Raw genomic sequence first — 14,702 nt, forward strand, 5'->3', positions numbered from 1 at the left:
ACATGATGGCTGGCCACACTGTGACCAGAATGCTGGCCTAGATGGACCCTTGGTCTGAACCAGCATAGCTCTTCTTATGTTCTTATATTATGACAGCCAATCTGTAACAGCTACATAGAGCAACAGAAGGGCTGGTAATGCTTCCTTCTGCCGTGTTTTGACTGTCCTTATGTATGTACTCAAATAGCCGTGTACTTGAAGCTTGATTCCGTATAATCTCAGGGCAGAGAAAGGGGTGGAGACTTTATTCTTTTCAACGTCTCCTGTGCTATCATTAGAGGAGGAAAGGCACAGCCAAGTACAGCTGACACGCCTCTGGATGGCTCTTATATAACTTGGACTATTACACGGCACTAATGTTGAAATAAGGTTAAAGATTCCTAAGGTCTCCTCATATTGCTTGGGCTGGTGTCACTGGGATTCAGACTGTTGCAGTGCTGGGACTATTCAAAAGAGTGTGATCTGACACCCTCCCCTACTGTTGGGTAAAGGTCGGAAGGTGCCCAGGATGACTGCAGAAAAGACAGATGAGTTGGTCTTCTTTGTAAATGGCAAGAAGGTAGGGTGACCCCTACTTTTTTTTTTTAAGTTTGTTTGTAACTCAACTCATGGATTATTCTTAACGTGTCCTTCTCTTCAACAGGCTGCACAACCCCCGTTACAGCTATACAGCCTTTAATATTTGTGAAAGCAGAAAAATATCCCCTTCCCCCCCTTTACTGAACTAATGACATTGATTTAAGATAGAGGAAGGGAGTATTGGTTACAGTTACCAAAAGAACAGTTGCTGCTATAGCTGGTGTTTTGTTTTGTTTTTTAGAAAGATGGTCTAATTATTATTAATAATAACAGTATTAACTTTTCAGACTTTCTTCCAGAAATGCCAGGTTTTAATTTCATGCTGATAAAATGGTTATATATTTCAGAATAAAAATATGGGCACTAATTTAATTAGAATATGTGATTCTTAAATTAATAATCAATAAATTAATATTAAGTGGAGCTGAAGATTACCGGGAGATGCCCACTAAACTAAGTAGATGCATGTAAACTGATACGCTGTGAATATTTCTTATGCAGTTCAGGAAAAATGTATGAGTACATATACTGTAAATGACATAACTATTCTTGCACGCCTTGCATGGTGGGTAGTACAGTCAGCAACAAGGTGCACTGGGTTGCTTTTTGGCTGGAAAGCACCGGACTCTTGGCTGCACAAACATTAAATTACAAAAGCAAACAGAGCAACCCCCAGGAATCCGCAGCAAATCCCCCCCACCCCACATAGAGAGATCAAATGCTCACAATTACCCCAGAAGCAGCCAGAGGTAGAGGTACAGGTGGGTTATTCCATTCCTGGTGATTTTTAGAGGCAGCACATTGTATCCACATGCTCTGTCTGACCCGGAAAGGCTCTGCCTTATCTCAAAGCCCTCGGGAGATTTTACCCTGGCCACAGGACTGCAGTACATGAACTGCAACAAGCGAGCACCTTCCCTCCGTCTCCACTATAAATAGTTTCAATGGAGCTGATTCGGCGTGGTGGAATCTTGCTCCTTTGCCTATTGCTTGGGCTGGCACTTCCTAGCGAAAGAGATGGACCCTCTTGGCTCCAGCAGTACGGAGGTGCCACACGGAGGTAACATCTGCCCCTTTTCGTCCTGGCAGCTCTGGAGAGCTTCCTCGTGCCTGGCACAGTTGGGAAGGGCCAGGGGCGGAGATGGGGCTGTGTTGCATCGGCAAATCACGGAGCAGATCCGCTGCCCTTCCCTCCCCGCAGCGCCGTGTGCTTTTGCTCTGAGCGGGAGGTGAAGGCTGCAGTTCGGGAAGCAGAATGCCCCCAATGGTATTCTGCTCAGGTCGGGGCAGGGAGCGCGCCTCTCCGGCTTTGCTGCGTGCGCCCTGCAAATGCCACGCTTAAAAACAAAAAGATGGAAGGAAGGATCGTAGTAGCTGGACTCTCAAAGCACTAGCTTATCCTGATGCATAAACGCACGTTAATCCTGACACCCTCCCCCTACGCCCACTTTCACACCCTATTTTACCTGATTATTTGTGTATCTATAACCAGGGAGGGCACATTGCTTAGTAGGACGTGATATGTTTTGCATGGAGATATGCAGGAATCCACCCTAAAGCATCCCTGGACAACCATCTGTCAGGGATGCTTTAGGGTGGATTCCTGCATTGAGCAGGGGGTTGGACTCGATGGCATTGTAGGTCCCTTCGAACTCTGCTATTCTATGATTCTATGATTCTATGTTTTGCAAGCACAAGGTCGCCTGCTCGATTCCCGCATCTCTAGGTAAAAGGGACTCAGGTAGGAGGGCTGGGAAAGACCCACACACACCTGTCTGATGGGTATTATTTGGTATTGCTGCCTCCCATTTAAAAGGGCAGTTAGCAGAGAAAACAGAAAAAGGCAGAACAGAATGAGCGTTTTTACCAGTGCCACATTCACACAAGGCTGAAAAAGAAAAAAACCACGGCCTTCTTTAGTGATGAAAAGGTAAAGTGTATTTCTCACAATATTGTTGCATAAAAATGCAGGCACAGTGCAGAGTTTCAAGCGAGTTTGTTCAGTCCACTTTGTGTTCCATTACATAGGCAGGAGAGAAAGCAAGCATATGTGCTCCCAGCAATGGTAAAAGTCAGAGAAAGAGTGGGTGAAAGAAGGGGAGGAGCAATTCATAGGAAACCACACTGTAGGCTATGGAGTTCCTCAGGCTAGCAGGGATTTAAATTCCCATGTATTAACTAACTGCAAGACTAGCCCCTTCCTGTAACTTGCAGATGAGGTTGCAATATTCTCAACACTGACCCACACCAGCTAGATCAGAAAAGAACAATTCTGGGCCGGACGGGATGGGTGCTTACATATGCTCAGCTTCAACACACCTGCACGAGTGCCTCTCTCTGTGCATGTTTGGGCTGCTTTATACATCATGTTTTGAAGCTGCACATCTTCACATGTAAAGGGTGAGGGCGTTAAATGCATGTGCTATATAGCCATCAGGGAGCATGGACTGACTGCAACTCCCTGTTTACAATCAACTTGGTGGCCAACTTGGGTCTTTTGCTATGTAATGTGTGAAACAGTGCTTCATCTTTCTCTATTTCAGACATTTTGCACATCATCTGACTTTTCAAATAAGGATTCTCCCCCTCCCTTACAGGGTGCCTATTCATATTATAGTGTATTTCACACCATTAGTGTGTTTTCCATGATCTAGAATGGAAGTAAGTAACAGTTTTTTGGGGCCGTAGGCATACTTGACAATTTGAGGAAGTGTCCTGGGCACCACCACAAATTGGCTGCCATGGGAGGCATGGCAAAGGACAAGTAATCTGTCCCAAAGCCTGAATATAAGGCAGAGGTGGGGGTCTGAGCCCCAACATACTAAATAACTCCACAGTTTTCAGCATCAACAGCATTCACAGTAGTTCCAGCTGCTGATAAGAAAATGTGTTAGTGGGGGGGGGGGAATGTGGGAAGGGTACCAGGGCACTTCGGCAGGTGCCAAGAAAGGTGTTGGGAGTGCATCTGTGCTCACACTACCACGTTGCCTTCCGCAGTCTAGAAATTGCCTTAAGGGCTTTCTCCAGTGCTGCTAATGTTGATCCACCAGCCCACCCTTGGAGAGTGATGTTAAAAGATCACTTCTGCTCTACGCTTGCCTAATAAAGTGGACTGAATTTGTAAGAGAAAGTTGCGTTAGTTCTGTGATGATAACCTGGAAGTCTCAAGGCTGGGCTCTGTTGCAAAAGTGTATTTTGGACCCCTTAAGGTCACTGAAGAAAGGAATGGGTTATTGTTATGCAACGCTACCGGAACAGGAGGCTAGAAGTATGGGTGGAGCATTTCAACACACCCCCTGGGAATGTTGATCAAGAGGCTGGAACAGAACAGGATGCGTTGCACTGAAGCTGTAGGGAAAGGTTACTTTGTCTCCCTTTCTGGCAGCCTGACATTGCAAATAACCGGTGCTGTTTGTTGCATGTGATTTCAAGGCTGAGTGATAGGCAGCGATTGTTAAGATACTTTTTTTTATATATAGGAATACAAATTATAATGGTATTCAAGCAAGCAAGCAACTGTATTTAATCGGCATACCTTTTGATGTGGACTAAGCACCTGTTTAATTTCTTAGTAAAATTAGCAGTTCATGTTCTGTGTTAACCTATGATAGCATGACGTGGCCACTTGGTTACGACTGGAAACAGCTGACCTATCACTTTTTTGAGAAAGGGTGGGAGGGAGCAACAAAATCATTCAAAGCAGCTAGTCCTCACAAAATGAGAGGCACTCATTTGGCCACTTTTAAAAAACAATAATATTGCTGCCCAACTCAGGTCTGAGTGGCACATTATGTTAACTGTGCAGTTTGGTTTTGTTCACTTTAAATAGAATTTGCAGGAGCCATCTGCATCTATCTTTTTCCTTCCACACTGTGGCCCCAATTAAAATTGTCCACTAATGCTGGCACCAGCATCAGGAGTAGGGTGACCATATGGAAAGGAGGGCAGGGCTCCTGTATCTTTAACAGTTGTATAGAAAAGGGAATTTCAGCAGGTGTCATTTGCATGTCGCACTTGGTGAAATTCTCTCTTCATTACAAAAGTTAAAGTTCCAGGACATAAACTAGAGTGACCAGATACAAAAGAGGGCAGGTCTGGTACAGCTTTAACCGTTTTGATAAAGCGGGAGTTTCACCAGGTGCTGCATGCATACAAATAACACCTGCTGAAATTCCCTTTTCTATACAACTGTTAAAGATACAGGAGCCCTGTCCTCCTTTCCATATGGACACCCTACAGGAAGGGAGAGAAAAGAAGAGTGCCAAAGAGAGCAAGGGAAAAGGAGGAGACAGAAAAAGAAAGATAAAAAAGAGTGACCCACTCATTTTTGGTCCTGCTCCTGGCCACTGCTGGCTTTATCTTCACTAACCAAAAATATCCCCCCCCTCCAACATATTACCCATGAGGGAATGCAACCATTGGCCGAAAAAAGGTTGCCCACTTCTAGGATAAAGGGTTAATAACCACTCCTTTTACTGTAGACCCAGGTGGCTACTATTTACAAATATAGCAAACTAACACATGCAGGGCCAAATGCCGTGTTTAATGTAACATACAGTTTGGCCTTAAATATTAAGTACATATTCACATTAGGATCATTGTCATGTCATCCAACATCTATTGAGCCCTGCAAAATCAGATTAAAGGACTGTTTAGTCCATCATCCTGCTTCCACTGGATGCCTCTGGGAAAGACCATTGGCAATACTCGAAGGAAACAGCCCTCTGCCACGCTTGGCTCCCCAGCAGCTGGTATTCAGTGGCCTACTGCTCCTGAACATGGAGGTTCCACCTAGCCATCATAGATAATAGCCAATCTGTTTATTGGCTTACCCCCCCCCCCCATGAGTGTGTCTAAAGCAGCCTTGGCTAGTGGCTATTACCACACTCTGAGGCGGTGAATTGCATGGCATGCAGAAATATGTTTTTCGGCCTGCTCTGAATCTCCTGCCAACCTAGGCTGTCATTGTTAATGAACATAGTTTAGTTTTATACTAACGGATAAGACCCAAGTGCACATGCTCACCTTGGCGCATGCAAGCACTTAAGTGATATGCTTAGATAATCTGTTAATAACAAAAGAGAACTCCATGCCTTAGAGCCAGGAAGGAATTTTGTTTATTGACCCTAAGGGCAAAGTTTTCAACGTTTGATAGCCAATGAGGAAAGATTAGAACCAGCAGTATTATTAACAATCAAGGCTTACTTTTGGTCGGACTTCTTCAGATTAACAGTCCACAAGTCCTAAATCACCTCCACCTCCAGAATCCACCTCTGGAGGTTCAAAATGGCTTAAAAAATAGCAGGGAATTGTGTTAAATGTGATGTTAAGGAATACTTAAGCCTGGTGTCAGAGTGTATTGGGATGCTCACACAGCCATTGAGGTGACATCAGTACTGCCTCAGCTATGTGCGCATCCAGCTGGGCTGGTCAGGCTGCAGGGCTGCTAGAGAGCTAGGAGCAGCATAGCTTCCAGTTAAGACAGTACTAAATGGACAAGGAACATCTTTCAGCCATTTCACTAGCTCAAAATTGGCTGTTTTGTTTTAGCTACATTTTGGAGGTGAGGCGATTTTTTTGTGGTTGGAGGTTAGGGGTTAGAGAATCAGACCATCCACCAGTAACCTCAAGATTGGATTACTGCAACGCGCTCTATGTGGGGTTGCCTTTGAAGCTGCTTCGGAAGCTGGAGCTAGTGCAGAATGTTGCAGCTCGGCTGTTGTCTGGAGCTGCCCCTTTCCAGCATGTAACTCCTCTGCTGAGGGAACTGCACTGGCTGCCTATTCGCTATCGGGCCAGGTTTAAGGTTCTTATACTTGTGTACAAAGCCCTAAACAACTTGGGACCAGGATACCTGAGAAAGCGCCTTCTCCCTTACCAACCTGCCTGGTCACTGAGGTCATCCGAAGGCCTGCTCCTGGTGGTTCCACATAGATCCATCCTCCGATTGGAATCCACCAGGGGAAGAGCCTTCAGCGTGGTGGCGCCTCTCCTGTGGAATTCCCTGCCTCTGGAGGTCAGGCAGGCTCCAACCTTGTACTCCTTTCGGCGCCTCTTGAAAACATCTTTATTCCAAGAAGCCTTTCTCTAACATGCAGCCTTGGATTACTGTTATTGCTTCTTTTAAATTTTGTTTTAACTGTTTTTATTCTGTTTTTATTTTCATTTTACCTTGTTCACCGTTCTGAAATTTTTCAATGGGGAGCGGTATATAAATATTCCAAATAAATAAATAAATAAATTTTGTTTTGCCCAGAAAGCACTGTTCTGAGGTATTTTAAAATTTTGGGAAATTCAAAATGGCTGTTAACATTAAAAATGACTTCATCCTTTGCCACTTAGTGTAGGGGGAGTAGGGGCAACGTAGGCCATAGCTAGATGGGGCGAAATCCCGGGGATGATCCCTGGGATGATCCCTGTTCATCCACATGACGCACAGGGGATCCCGGGATCATGGAGGGATCATCCCTCCCTTGCCCCGGGATCTCGCCCTCCCCTTTAGCGCCAGTTTTTCCACAGTCTCAGGCTGAGCCCAAGACCGCAGAACATGTGGCTGGGCGCTGCAGGTTGACCCAGCTCCTCGTCCTCGCAATTCCTCGTGAGGAGCCGGGAGCTGCACATGAGGAGCAGCACTCCTCAGGAGCGCTGTGCCCATCAGGGGTAGGGGGGGGGAGTGGTTAAAGCCATGGTTTAAGGTGTCTTCTGAACTGGGCCTGTGTGTGTTGTTAAGCCTTTATCCTAGAGGTGTGCAACTTTTTTTTCAGCCAATGGTTGCATTCTCCTATTCCTTGGGAAATATCTGAATGTAGCTGAGGATTCCTGAAGCTGCAGCAATGCTTTAGAGGACCTTGTAGAAGACAAAGATACGTAGGATCAGTCTGTGGAGAAAGCCTTTAAAAGTGATGTGGAAGCCATTATTGGTCAAGGGGTACTGTTGTGTGGAAATACCAAGAAATGGTTCCATTAGGAAAAGGATGGGCTGAAGGTTCCAGCTCTGGTGGGAATGGAAAAAAAACCCACGCGTTAAGTCAAGATGGTAGGAGTTCAGTGTAACTTCAGGTGCCATGAAGTCTACCTTGCAGTATCTTTTCTTGTGCCCGGTCTTCCTTGTGCTGCATGTAGGAAGAAAAATGGCATGTTGATGTTGACAAAAAGTAGCAGCCTGATCCCATTGGTTTTCTATGGCCAGATCTACACCAAGCAGGATATAACACTTTGGAAACAGTTTGAAAATGGTATAAGAAATGTGTCCTGAGCCCAAACGTTTGCCAATACTGTTATAAACCATTATAAAGCAATAGTGTAGATCCTGCCCAAATCTGCAAGTAGAGTGAACGAAGTCCTGTGGTGCTGTAGGCATCTAAAGGGCCATCTAGAACCAGAGATGTAGGGTAAAAATCAACCATCTCTGCTATTGTTAGAGAAATCTCTTGAGCCCTTATTGCAGGAAAAGGCCAGAGAAGAATCGCCAAAGCTTTCCTTCCGTCCTAATCAGCCCCCATTCCAGAACGTCACTAAGGGTGTGATCCTATGGGTTGAACCCTTGTGAGACAGAAGCCTTTGACCTCGGAGGCTTCTGTGTATCCAGTGCCCTGATGAGGTGCTGCTGGCAGGGTGGAAAGAGAGACCGGGGTGTTTTTCACCACTCCATCTTCCGTGTTTTGTGTTTTTCTCTAGACAGGCCTCTGAGGTCTAGAGAGGTCACGCTGGCAAGTGTGGGACTGGGACTGGAGAGGACACAGGATTCTTCCCTTTCCCTCCCACCAGAATGCCCGCTTACTTTTGTGGCCTCAGAAAGTAGCTGACACAGTTCTTTCCATGGTGGCGGCGAGGGGGTGGGAGGAGGGACTGGAACCAGAGTCCCAGTTCTGGGGTCGTAACGGTGTCTAAGCCCTCAGAAGGGGAAATCCAAAGAATCCTAGGGTCCCCGGGACACTCCCCCAGACCATATGATTGCTCTGCAAGAATGGCAATAATTTATTCACTGTTATGATCATTTATGTCCCAGCTTCTCGTATATATCACTCAAGGTGGCTAGCAAAACTTTCATTAAAGTAATGTAAAATAAAGTAAAAAAACATCTCCCTAAAGTAAAAATAAAAACAAGATAAAATGTTTAAAAAGTACTTAAAGGTACTAAAATGCTATTGCACGGTTCAGTAATACTGCACCAAGGTTAAGTAAAGCCTCATGTGAGAAATTGTCATTCCTCAAAGGCATTTGATTTCAGAGATTTACTGGTTTGAGACATTTACTGGCAAATATCAGAATTTTCTGACTTCTCAAAATGTTATTGGTTGCTGGGAACTGTTAACATTCACATTGTTTCTGGCATTCACTGTGACATGTCTATGCACATACAGGCACCTGCATTTTAAGAAAATGAATGTTTCTTGTCTTTCAGGTGGTGGAGAAAAATGTGGACCCAGAAACTACTTTGCTAACCTACCTTCGGAGGAAACGTATCTGATATCAGGCATCATGCAGTGTATGAGATTGAAAACAGTCACAATATTTCGTAGTTGTCTGATGATGCAGGGACAGGCCGAAGTCCAGCAGCATTTGAGTTGTGATTGAGCTCTGAGCATCTGGCATCTGCTAATCTAGACCTGGGGACAGTCTAAATGTTGCCTTTGCCCCCACAGTGGCTCCAAATCGGTGCTACAGTGGTTTTATGACGCAGCCGCTGATTCAGAGCTAACGTGGGGCAAAGAGGCAAAGATGCACAGGAAAAAAGTTGGGTAGGGTGACCAGATGAAAAAGAGGACAGGGCTCCTGTATCTTTAACAGTTGCATAGAAAAGGGAATTTCAGCAGGTGTCATTTGTATGCATATCACACCTGGTGAAATTTCCTCTTTATCACAACAGTTAAAGCTGCAGGAGCTATACTGCAGCTATACTGTGACCAGATTTAAAAGAGGGCAGGGCACCTTCAGCTTTAACTGTTGTGATGAAGAGGAAATTTCACCAGGTTCTCTCCATATATACAAATGACACCTGCTGAAATTTTCTTTTCTATACAACTGTTAAAGATACAGGAGCCATGTCCTCCTTTTCATATGGTCACTGTAAAGTTGGGGACTTACCCTGATTTTTCTTGTGGGAGCAAGGTCAACACAGCTCTTCCGCCAGCTGTTCTCATTCTGGCACTGAGCTGGGGGCATTCCTGGGCAGAAGGTGACTTTGAATTGGTCGCCAAAACTAGGGGAGAGGGAGGGGGCGGGCCCAGCAATCTCAATGGATGCAGGAAAGCCTGCACTGCTTCCCTCTGTTAAGATTGCTGGCTGCCACCCCGCAGCCGTGATCCCATGGGGCTTGGTGACGGAGCGGCGCCAACTCGGCGCCATGAAGGCAGCCCCTGGATTTATTTGAATGATCCTTAACAATGACCTCCTTAACACTGATGGCCTAAATCCTATAGGGAGACCCTACCAACCCCATAGCCTGTGTCAGATTTGCTACAAAATAAGCTATACAGAATCCTTACAGAATGGGAAAAAGAGCTTGGCTTATTTCTGAACAAATCTGAATTTAGAATGGACCCCCTATTTGCCACCCCCTTCCACATGACACCTACCCTCCAATTGCCACTGCTGGCAACAGTGGTAATGCTACGGTGACAGCAAGCCATGGGCAGAGGAAAGGAAGGGAAGCCTCTTTCCCTCCAAGTGCCTGTGGCTGGTGAATGTTTTCCTAAGTGCTATTAGCCCCTTGGGAAAACTACATTTCCAGGGGCTACAGCGGACATTGTGGTCTGTCGCGCTGCATTGTAGCAGGCCAGGGGCTTCTCTTCCCTTTCTCCATGGCTTTCCACTGCCATAATCCTGCCACTACTGCTGAGTAAGTGCTGGTTATGGAAGGAAGGAAAGAAAGAAAGAAGGAAGGAATGGGCAAGGGGGGGAAAGCAGGTGGGGTGGCTGGGTAACTGTTTGGAGGAGAAAAGCTCTCTGACTTGGATTAAAATCTGAGCTGGGAGAAATCAATCATCTATCCAAAACTTATAACACTTGAGGAGTTGATATTCTAGGAAATTCTAGGTTGCTGGGATTCATAACAGGAAGCATGATTGACTATGGAAATCCTTCGATCAGGGTCCATTTATTCGTTTTTCATAAAAAGCTCAGCTGCAAAGCCATGGACAAGTGACTGTGCAGTGCTAAGTGGATTCAGAATTCTCCAGAGGAGAACACCATTGCATTTTGTCCTGATGAAAGTAAATATTCATTGACCTTTATGTTGGACAAACAATGCCTACTCTAATTCCTCCTCCTGGTCATGTGTATATATAAAATAAAATATACCTTGTGCATGTTAATTCTACATCTCGTTTGCAACAGCAGATCCAGTTGAGCAATTAAACAAAGGATACAATTTTATTTGTTTAAGATATAGTTAGTCTGCATTTTATGGCCCTCGCAAAGCAGCGTAAACAACCAAAATTAGATACATTGAGGCTACAATCCTATAGACACTTTCCTGGGATTAGTAAACCCCATTGAAAACAATCAGATGATCCTCCATAAGAGAATGATTTCAATAAGACAGATTAAGACAGTTTAGGACACAAACCTATGCATGTTGAGACAGGAAAAAAATCCTGCAACTCCCAACATTCCCCAGCCAACCTACTAAAAGGACCAGTGGTATATTTTCCTTAACCTTAATTCTGCTAGTCGGCTTATGTGGAACCAAGCTGGGCTGTGGAGAAGGCGGATGTGGTGCCTGCACTGTTATGATTTCCAAGTTTGACAGCTTCCAAAAGAAAATCATGTATCCTTTGAGCCACATGTGGTGAGACGGAAGAACAGGAATTGAATGTAGGCATCTCTGATAATGAGGACGAATACTTAATGGATGGGAACATGCTGTTGCACGAAGTCAGCTCCTCCCAAAAGCTCAACTCAGTTCCAGGTCACAGTAAGATCTGTTGACAGGAAAGATTTTAAGATGTGTCTCCTTCAAGTAAGTGCATTGGTCAGTCGTAGACTGTTGATAACCTTCTGCGTTGTGCCTTGGACTGCTGTCAGGCTGTTGGCCTACGCAACACAATTATCTGGCAGTTCTAGAAATGGCAGAAATCATGGTCCTCCTAATGCAGAGCTTCATGTCACAACACATCCTGGCGTTCCACCTTTCTGCTGTTGCAATTTCTCTGCATTCGCTGAAGCATCTGATGAGAGCGGCTATTAACACCCACAGCACTTTCCTCAGCTCTCTTTGTTTTCTTAGATTAATATTTGTCTTATATGACAGACTGTTTTGTGCAGTTCAAAGTTCAACAACAGTCAAATGTGTGACGCTTCTCTCTGGAGGAAGTCATAGTGCTATGTCCTCTATTCTAATCTTTTCCTAGCCCAACTTCCCCTTTTCACTCTCCTCCCCTAATTTCCCCTTCACAATAGTGAGAACTTCGGACTTCCTAGGCCGTCCTTACTACAGCCTTTCCAACCTGGAGCCCTCCAGATGTGTTGGACTATAACTTCCATTATCCACAGACAAAATGGGGCTGGAGAAGGCTGTCATAGAATTAAGTACTTTGTTTATTTTCAGACTGCTTTCACTAGTGGGTTGTCTACATTCTTCATCATTTAGGGAAAAAGCTGATCAACTTCTTTAGATCTCTTGTGGAAAGAGATGTGTGTGTGCAGAAGCCATTCTCTGCACAAGGATTCCTTTCCTGGATTGGAACACTGTACACAGATGGGATGGGAATGCACATTTATGTGCCTATCTGCAACCAATGTAATCCCCACCTGGTTTGGGTGTGAGTGTGTGTGGGGGGTACATCTTTCCATCTCTCCATGTGAATGGCACAGCATGGATTCTTATCGACTGTCTTGGGCCACTAGTTGTGTGCAATACCTTGTAGCTCATCATTATATCTGGATTGCAGCCATGAGGTTTCTACCACCACTGTTCACATTTTACTAAAATAGTAGCAAGAAGATTGCAAGTCGTGTTGTTCGCTAGGATTAGCCTGCTTCTGGCCAGTATGTATTCAATTTCAGTTCAAAGCTAGCAGCCCAGCCCTAAACCATTGGCTTTTGTGATTTCATCGCCCTTGTCTAGTGATATGAGAAAATGAATTTACAAGGTGATCAGTCTCCTTAACATGGCTCTAGAAACTATTCTGCAAATGCTTGTTTATTCCCTGTCTGTGCTCTCCACCATGTAGCAGTAACTACCGTTGAAGGCATAGGAAGCACAAAGACAAGGCTACATCCAGTACAGGTAAACTGTGGAGTTTTGTAACAAAGTGTTCTGGCCTCTTGCATTGCATTTCTCTTTTGCCAAAGGTACATTAAATTTCTAGTTCTTACCCGACTAATTTGTAGACAACATGGCTTGTTTCATGAACCTTTCCCAAGCAATAGGTTGTATCCAATGTTAATCCTACTTAGAGTAGACCCATTGAAATTCATGGGATTTATGTTAAACTAAGATTGGAAATAATCCAATGCAGTTCTTGTATGACAGTTAAGGAGCTGGTTTAAGGAAAGAAGACAAAACTCTCTAGTTGGAGCTGAGTAAGGGGAAGTATAATTGATCATAGTTAAGTCATGAGACTCTTTCTCCTGAAAAAAATTGCTAGTGATCTTGGAGAGTAAAGCAGGAGTGTGCTAATTACTGACTGATTTAAAATATGTATACACTGCCTTTAACGACTATACAGCCTTCTCAAGGCAATTTGCACAATCACGCCATTCACAAATAAAAATTATATAGATGCTTCAGGCGAGGAGTTCTAGGCTCTGCTATAGTATAGCTGAAAAGTGCAAATACACAAGTGGAAAAAGCATTTTCTTTTACTTTCACAAATAATACATTTCCCCTGATCTAAAACAAACTAAGTGCTCTTTAAAAACAATCCATGGTTGTTTACAAGGTCTTTATGTGAAAATGTGACCCTCCAGCTTCACTTCTATGTCTAAAACACAGTTTTTAGAGCAGGGAAAATGCAGTATTATTTGTGAAAGCAGAAGAAAACACTTTTCCCACTTGTGCTATTCTGCTATACCATAATCCCATGTAGAGGTTAGCAGAGATGTGTAGTGCTCGGATTTCAATTCTGTGACAAAAAGAATTTATGACAAAAAGAAGACACAGTGGATTAACAGTCGATTAACAGCCTTGGATAGTCTACTTTACCATATGCATGAAGTGTTATTATGAATTACAGTTATGGTTGGGGATTTATAATCAGTGAGGTCCAAGGAAATGTAATGCAAAAAGTATAGACAGTGACAATTATGTTATTAACAGTGATCATTCAACGAACAGTTACATGGGAATCTGCTTTACTGAGACAGACCATTTGGTGTTGTAAATGGCTACTGTTAAAAAAAATCAATTGTCACTGTCTGACTTCACCCTTTGGAATCCCTCAACAATGCCCCAACCATCTGCTTTTGTACCTGTAACTCAGGGCTCATCTACACCAAGCAGGATATTCCACTACGAAAGCGGTATATAAAAGGCAGGAGCCACACTACTGCTTTATAGTGGTATTGAAGTGCACTGACAACTGTTGGGGCCCATTGACACTTACCATATACCGCTTTCATACAATTTTCATAGTGCTATATCCTGCTTGGTGCAGTTGTGTCATGGGCCACAACAGTTGTCAGTGCACTTCAGTATTATTTATTATTTATTTATTTATTTATCATACTTATACCCCGCTCCTCAGCCAAAAAAGGCTCTCGGAGCGGCTTACACTTGGCAAAAAAAGACAGTCCCTGCCCTCAGGCTTACAATCTAATAAAGACATGACACACAAGGAAAAGGAGTCAAGGAGGGAGGGAGGGAGGAGAGAGAAAGAGAAGAGAGAGAGAGAGAGAGAGAGAGAGAGAGAGAGAGAGAGAGAGAGAGAGAGAGAGAGTCCAGCAGGAGCAGGCCCCGATGTTACTTCTGCCTGCTCCTGTCCCCTCGGTCCTTCTTCCCCACAGGGCCAAGATGGCAGTTTGCCCTGGGGAGGGGGGAAGAGTCCAGCAGGAGCAGGCCCCGATGTTACTTCTGCCTGCTCCTGTCCCCTCGGTCCTTCTTCTTCCCCACAGGGCCAAGATGGCAGTTTGCCCTGTGGGGGGGGGGGAGAGTCCAGCAGGAGCAGGCCCCGATGTTA

At 44.6% G+C, this 14,702-nt stretch overlaps 1 protein-coding gene across 1 annotated transcript in view; it reads left to right on the top strand.

Moving 5' to 3' along the window:
* The first annotated feature begins 309 nt into the window (after nt 1-309).
* LOC134397462 (xanthine dehydrogenase/oxidase-like) overlaps nt 310-14,702 on the top strand; it is a 79,068-nt gene continuing 64,675 nt past the window's right edge. Inside the window, exons 1-4 of the mRNA XM_063124146.1 lie at nt 310-559; nt 8,984-9,041; nt 11,254-11,350; nt 12,703-12,811. Of these exons, the coding sequence (XP_062980216.1) occupies nt 509-559; nt 8,984-9,041; nt 11,254-11,350; nt 12,703-12,811 (315 nt within the window). The 5' untranslated portion in view covers nt 310-508. The remainder of the gene's footprint in view (nt 560-8,983; nt 9,042-11,253; nt 11,351-12,702; nt 12,812-14,702) is intronic.

The sequence above is a fragment of the Elgaria multicarinata genome, chromosome 4, assembly GCF_023053635.1.
Source record: "Elgaria multicarinata webbii isolate HBS135686 ecotype San Diego chromosome 4, rElgMul1.1.pri, whole genome shotgun sequence".
Classification (NCBI taxonomy): Eukaryota; Metazoa; Chordata; class Lepidosauria; order Squamata; family Anguidae; genus Elgaria; species Elgaria multicarinata.